This window comes from Bolinopsis microptera, unplaced genomic scaffold (assembly GCF_026151205.1).
Source record: "Bolinopsis microptera isolate Bmic1 unplaced genomic scaffold, MBARI_Bmic_1.0 sca110, whole genome shotgun sequence".
Taxonomy (NCBI): domain Eukaryota; kingdom Metazoa; phylum Ctenophora; class Tentaculata; order Lobata; family Bolinopsidae; genus Bolinopsis; species Bolinopsis microptera.
The window spans coordinates 15,420-23,006 of NW_026971882.1; the positions used below are offsets into that span (position 1 = coordinate 15,420).

Below are 7,587 nucleotides of genomic sequence, written 5' to 3' on the forward strand. Positions count from 1 at the left end.
CACTTAATGTTACTCTGAAGAAGGGATGGTTCAATTGAAATGAGAGCTGATACAAAAACATGCGGTAAGCAACCACATACATACAACTCGTTCAAATCAAATCTATCAACCATTCATGATGGATTTATTGAATATAAGATATTGAGTCACTCATCAGCCTCAGAGTCAGATTCACAAGACACGATTTGTTCTAGGGAGGCGAGTAAGCAATGCCTTGATTGCTTTTTGAGGTGGATCTATTTTATTAGTCATGTTAGGACACGTGAGTCGTGATGTGATGTCAGGACTATCGATTATAATATTAAAAGCCATGTGGACGCAATATTGGAATAAACAATACAAAAAGAAACTTACAGTCCGATTATAAACTGTGTTCATGCCCTATCTTAAATTTCGACAAATTTTCCGCTCAGCGAGCAGCAGTCACTGATTGATATGTTGTGCAAACAGTGCAACGGTAACTGATTGATCTGTTGTATGACTAAGAGCAGAGCTAGAAACGAGTTGGAATAAAATCAAAAGGTACATTTCAAGAATTCACTGTGTTTTGCGTAGCACAAATGTAGAAATTGTTTTAGAAGTAAAGCCCAAATCCAGCTCTCCCACACACAAGTTCGTAGCGTCGATATAACCGAGGATAATGTCCATAATTTGTTTATAAGTTAATAGTATAGGTTTGTTAACTGTCCTCTATTTTGGGTTATTTTATAACAGCTTTGATGTTGGGACACTTAAGACACTCTTTTATAAAAGTTATAAGGTTTAACTATGGAAGAGGTGACGGTTACATCAATAGGTTCTTAACAACACTTCGTAACTGGAGAAAGGAGCTGGACAGGGAATCTGAACACAGAACCCGTATGTCGGTTGAGCACTAGGTCATTGTGAGAGCTCAGAGCCACAGCTAACTAAAACTCTAAGTTACTAAAAGCAGCACGCATATTTATATTTATATGGCGTTGTGCCTTTGTTACAGGGGGCGTTTTCGTGGTTATTTTAGGTATTTGAACAAAGTTTCAGGACAACTTAGTTGGAGAAAATTATAAGTCAAACGGGTTGATGTTATAACGTACAACAATGATGAAATCGATTTGCAGCGTAAATTGCACCTAAATGAGTAACTGATAATAAATAATTTCAAATTACAATAATAAAAAGATAGTAAAAATTCGGCAACCGATTATTTACCGTTGAATTAACATTCAGCAAACCCAAGTTTAAAATATCCAGCGATTATGTCATATCTAGCAATATCTAGCAATATCTTGTGCTAAACCGGTCATATTATTATTACTAACATATTCTTTTTTACCACAAGTGGTTAACCATTCATTATATCAGGCTCAGTTCAGAATATGATAATACATCGAACCATAGACCCCAAAAACCCACTCTCATCTCACTCTCATCTGAATATTAAATGTTCCTAGATTATAACTACTAAAGTTCGTCCCTACGGTGAGGTGTATTAAGGAAGGGGTAGTGTCTGACCAGGTGGTTGTGGATCTGATCTGCTGTGCTAGTCTCAATATTAACTCCTTTTATATCCTGAGAAAACATCAGCCGTTACTTATAATAGTCAGAGAGCATGAGGAATGACTGATAACTGATTACTAATATCATAATGAATCCATCATGTATAAAAATAGCTGTCTTGCTTGCCAGCGCTGTGAAATGGTGCACAGGAATAAACCTCCACGAAGGCTGGTACATGATATTTGAGATAAACGATTCAAAAGTTCGGAAATTTAATCGTATATTACCTGAGGTTGTCCAGTGCCTCCGGGGTAAAAGTAGAGTGTAGGGAAGCCGTTAAGTTTAGCTTGATAGCACAGGTTATAGTGCTGGTTACAGTCTACTTTACCAATACCTAGCCTCTCTTTTAGTTTACCAGCTAACTTCTCCATCTCACCAGCAAATCTGTGCCAGGTTAGCTTTTAGGTTCTCAAAGGATATTTTAAAAACCTAATCTAACAGCTTAATTTTAGAGACATTTTTATTTATCTATTTATTCGAATTTCAAGTGAGATGTTAAATATCAAAGAAATTATCGTCAAAGAATTTTCTAAATCTCGAGTTTTTCAGCTCCGTTATAAACCAGATTTTATTAATTTATTAAAATTTCAAGTGAGATTTACTACATCAAAGAACTTATTGATAACTAAGGTTTTCTACCTTTGGCACGGTCCGCATTTAGGCGTATAGAACTCCACTAGCCAAGGACTTTTGGACTTGAGTACTTTATCTACAAAGTTCTTTGGAACCAACGTTTCCTGGGAACGGATTTGTATAAATAAATAATAATAAATAATAGTAATAGAACTATGTTTACAGTGCACTACAATGTAGAATGTAAAAGTACTAAAGGGGTATCCTAAGAAGATTCTTGACCTTTTGGTAGGAACGGATTTGTAATATGTTATCCGGGATATGATTTATTTGCCGCTATGATAATATGATGATAAGACTATGATAATGTGACGCGAGAAGTAAGTTCAAGCTCTGGTATCATGTTAAATCGTGTTCTAAATTAATAACACTCGGGCTCGCCTCATTTTCTGTAGACAAGTATTTAATCAACTCCATAAGCTTATCGTGGGGAACTTCCTTATTTCCGCATTTTTAATTTAATAGTTAAAGTAAGCAACATGCATGAGAACCTTATATTTAAAGGACGCAGTTCCCAGTTTTCTGTGATAGTTGATAAAACGATAAATAACTGAGTTATATACAAACGGTTCGGCTTTTCAATTCGAAAGTTTCGAACCAGTAAAAAGACAATGTCATAACATTTAATTATCACAAACATAGTTACATCATGTGTCATGAATAACTGACCGATTTTAAAAGATTATACCACAACAACTTACCACATCAGAAGGTAGATGAGGCATGGCCCAGCCCTGCAAGTCGTTTAGTTGACCCCATCCCTTGTACTGAGTGAACTTTCCCCGACCCTTACTCCCAGCTCCATATACTTTAACTGCTGGATATCCTCTTATACCTTCTAGTTTACACACCTGAACTACCAGTGTGTTAGGGCATGTTCTTTATTTTAAAGATAGATAAGGAAACACATTTCAAACTTGAATTCTATTTCTATTAGTTTTGTGTTATACACTTGTCGATACAGGTGTATATTGCGTAATAGGTCATGAATTACAAGAGACATAAATTTGAGAATATTGTTAACCTGAGTTTCAACAGTGCAGTCAACTTTAGCAACAAACACATTCTCGAAGTGGTCTAGAGATTTAGAGAACTTGTTCCAGGTAGGTGCTAGTTGTTTACAGGGTCCACACCACGGTGCGTAGTAGTCCACAAACCAAACCTGAAGGAGACAGGTTATAAATATTGACATCGCTGTGCTAGAGCTAAAGTTCATCTACATTTATGAATTTGTTCTACACCTCATAAGGATGGGTCAAAATGATTTCAGTGACAGCCGGACCAGCTTCAATTCTTCGAAATTTTGACTTATTCAAAGGAGAAAGTAAACGAAATGAACCTCATCAGCTTTCTTGTTGTTTATTTTGATAATCCATTGTTCGTAGTCCAGCTGTATGACCGGAGGATTGAGTACATCTTCTATAAATTGTAATATTTCCTCCTTGTTCTTGTATCCGGAGGTGGTGTGTGGTTTACTGGAGTTGTACATTACTGTTGTGGGGTAACTGCTTACAGACATCTGAGGAGGAGGGGGGGTTAGACAAGTTAGATTTCACAACCAATGCTGTAACTTTAAACTAAATAACTGAATACCCGTATCTTGTGGCTAACTAAATAACTAAATAACTGAATACCCGTATCTTGTGGCAGAAGAACTGTACACTTCTAAATTAACTACTATGACTATTATACTATACGTGATAAATCTAGACAGTTTAACTACTTAATGAAACGTCTGTACCGTACCCTTTGACAAAGTTGAGAATGTGCAGCACAATCCACACTGCCAAACACCACTTTAGGCATATCTCGTGCAGCTTTGCGGACTTCAGGTAACAACCGCATACATGGTGGGCACCAGGGCGCGAAGAAGTCAACCAGCGAAGTAGTTTCTGTAATGTGAGGGAAGTGAGCAGGAGTTAGCTCGATTAGAGGGGATAACATTGCTTCTCTGATGAAGATGGCCATGTCTGCTGCGTCTTGTCTTCCTGAGGATGGGTGAGCGTATAACGTAGGAATATCTAGCGTTATTCTCGTTTATTACAGCGATTAGGGATATCAATACATTGATCAAACTGAAATAATCTAAGAGAGAAGAAATCACATATTCTAATCTACAGTACAGCTAGCAGCTGTATAGCTAGCTACACAACAGCTGCCCCCCCCCCCCCCTACAGTACAGCTACGCAACAGGTTATTAGTAAGATCAATGATCACAAAAACTGACAGCACATTTATAGTACAGACAGATCCGTCTAAAAAAATCGATTTGCCGACACACAAAGCTTACAAAGGATTTTTGACGTTTTTGAGTCCTAATAGGTGTCCTTTATGGCTGACCAACTTTTCCAAACTTTTCCACGTGTCTTAAGGCCACTTTTTGCCACTTTACCACTTTTTACCACCTTTTTTGTTTGTCAAATATCTTTAGTTGTGAACATCGTAGAAACTTGCAGATTAAACGAGGGTGTTCATATTATCAAGAAGAAAAACTTTTGTGGAAACAATTTTTTCCTCAGATAATCAATTAATTGGATAATTATCAATTAACTAATTAGCAAAAATTTAAAATTTTTTTATTGGCTCAAAATGATTGGAATAGCTTGAAACACGGAGAAAAGTAGTTTTTAGAAAAATTTCGAAAATTTTTCACTTACATTTTTTTTTCAAGACTTGGAAAAAATTTTCGAATTTTCGAAATTTTTTTCGCCAAAAGTTATCAAATTGCATGAAACGTGGAGAAAAATGCTTTTTAAAAAACGTCGTGAATTTTTGTTTTCAAGAATACTAAAATCACTTATATTTGTAGTTGGAGTTCAGTAAATCTTGACAGATTTTAGTAATCAGGACTTCAGGAATTATTAAATCGAAATAGATAAAAGGACTGAAACTGAGAAACGTTAACCACAGGATATTAGAGTTTTATAATTGATTACATTATATCCTTATCGATTTTTACAGAAACTGCACCAAAGGCACATTTAAGATCGAACCGATAGCCTGCTGTACTACGATAGTATGTAATAAATAAAACATCTCTGAGTCTGTACCGTCAATCGTGCTAATCTGAACTAGCCTACCTGGATTATCATCTACCTCTTCTTTTCATCAATAATTAGACCGAGTTGTGCAAGAAATATGATTTATTATAGCTCATATTGCATTTAGTGGGTGATGTAAGTACTTATCGAGCTGTATTCAATCAAAATAGTAATATACGACACAATACCTTTGTATTAAATGGCCCTTAATGCGGTATATGAAACGCTTTATACCTCGATAGACCCGGTATAGTTTATCACGAAAACGTCTACTTGGCCTCATGGCTCATTTACAGCTCGAAGAAGGCAAGAAGACTGAAGAGACCATGGATACCAAGGAAGAGCTAGGAAGTAGGAAACAAGTGTAAATACACCTTCCAACATCTATTGTGACTTGTTTTCTATTGTTCTGCATACCACTTCATTCGCTATGCGAGATACCTCATATCTCAAATCACACCCATAGGTCAGGGTTGGCTAAATTCAAAAAGAATAATATATGAGCAAAGGTAAGATCTAGATACGAGCGTCGGACATGGGCAAGAGCAGTGGGGTAGTAAAGAAACGGTAATGATTATGTTGGTTTGCAATCTGGATGTTGTGAAGTAAAAAGACAGGTTCTTGCCGCAGGATATTTGGGGGCCATGATTATAAGCTCGGGATCAATGTGGGACGGATCAAAGAACATTAAAATGAGCGAGTTGACGTTTTAGGCTTTCTGATGTTTTCTTGCCTTCTTCGAGCTGTCAATGAGCCATGAGGACAAGTAGAAATTTTCGTAATACAGTAAAACCTCTCTATAACGGCCTTTCGCAGGAGAAACGAGAAGTGTACGGTATAGTCTATAGATTTATAGAAACACCCCGATAAAGAGCGCTTCATATACCACATTAATGGCCATATGATGTACACATATTGTGTTTTATTGTGATAGTGTGATTGAAAACAGCTCGATATTATTTACAGACCCATCAAATGCGATATGACTTATATTGCATTTGGTGGGTGATGTAATTATTATGAGCTATAAGAAATCACATTTCTTGCACAACTCGGTCTAATTATTGATGAAAAGAAGAGGTAGATGATAATCCAGGTAGGCTAGTTCAGATTAGCACGATTGACGGTACAGACTCAGAGATGTTTTATTTATTACATACTATCGTAGTACAGCAGGCTATCGGTTCGATCTTAAATGTGCCTTTGGTGCAGTTTCTGTAAAAATCGATAAGGATATAATGTAATCAATTATAAAACTCTAATATCCTGTGGTTAACGTTTCTCAGTTTCAGTCCTTTTATCTATTTCGATTTAATAATTCCTGATTACTAAAATCTGCCAAGATTTACTGAACTCCAACTACAAATATGAGTGATTTTAGTATTCTTGAAAACAAAAATTCACGAAGTTTTTTAAAAAGCATTTTTCTCCACGTTTCATGCAATTTGATAACTTTTGGCGAAAAAAATTTCGAAAATTCGAAAATTTTTTCCAAGTCTTGAAAAAAAAATGTAAGTGAAAAATTTTCGAAGTTTTTCTAAAAACTACTTTTCTCCGTGTTTCAAGCTATTCCAATCATTTTGAGCCAATAAAAAAATTTTAAATTTTTGCTAATTAGTTAATTGATAATTATCCAATTAATTGATTATCTGAGGAAAAAATTGTTTCCACAAAAGTTTTTCTTCTTGATAATATGAACACCCTCGTTTAATCTGCAAGTTTCTACGATGTTCACAACTAAAGATATTTGATAAACAAAAAAGGTGGTAAAAAGTGGTAAAGTGGCAAAAAGTGGCCTTAAGACACGTGGAAAAGTTTGGAAAAGTTGGTCAGCCATAAAGGACACCTATTAGGACTCAAAAACGTCAAAAATCCTTTGTAAGCTTTGTGTGTCGGCAAATCGATTTTTTTAGACGGATCTGTCTGTACTATTAGCTACACAGAGGTTTAATGAGAAGGATTGTGGTTCAGATCGCCATGCACACTTTACATTGATTAAAACCTGTACTAGCAAATTACGATTGACACCCCAAAATGTATCTTTGTCGCTGAATTTTAATAAAAATATGTCAACCTGTGTTTAAATTTGGCAATTCAAGCTTTTAAGTAATGAATATAAAATACAGATTTGTGTTATGGAATATTGCTCACCATGGTATCGTTCGTATCCTCCGTCTTTCAGTACAAAGAGAGTAGGATATCTAGTGACAAACATGTCACCACATAGTTTGGAGTATGTATTACAGTCTACTTGATATGGCTGAAAAATATTTGAATTTATGGATTAGATTTTGAATTTGCTCATCTTTTTAATTAGACGACGAAATTATACGAGCAAATGACGGAATAACAGCCACAAAAAACTGCGAAAATCGGA

The 7,587-nt window shown here is 35.7% G+C and overlaps 1 protein-coding gene across 1 annotated transcript; it reads right to left on the reverse strand.

Moving 5' to 3' along the window:
• Positions 1 to 1,057: 1,057 nt before the first annotated feature.
• LOC134825810 (dnaJ homolog subfamily C member 10-like) lies at positions 1,058 to 4,152 on the reverse strand. Its single transcript, XM_063838010.1, has 7 exons — positions 3,916 to 4,152; positions 3,509 to 3,688; positions 3,194 to 3,331; positions 2,871 to 3,020; positions 2,176 to 2,273; positions 1,764 to 1,920; positions 1,058 to 1,548 (listed from the first exon to the last, which is right to left on the reverse strand). The coding sequence occupies exons 1-7, from the start codon at positions 4,135 to 4,137 to the stop codon at positions 1,441 to 1,443; spliced, it is 1,053 nt and encodes a 350-aa protein (XP_063694080.1). The 5' UTR covers positions 4,138 to 4,152; the 3' UTR covers positions 1,058 to 1,440.
• Positions 4,153 to 7,587: the final 3,435 nt, after the last annotated feature.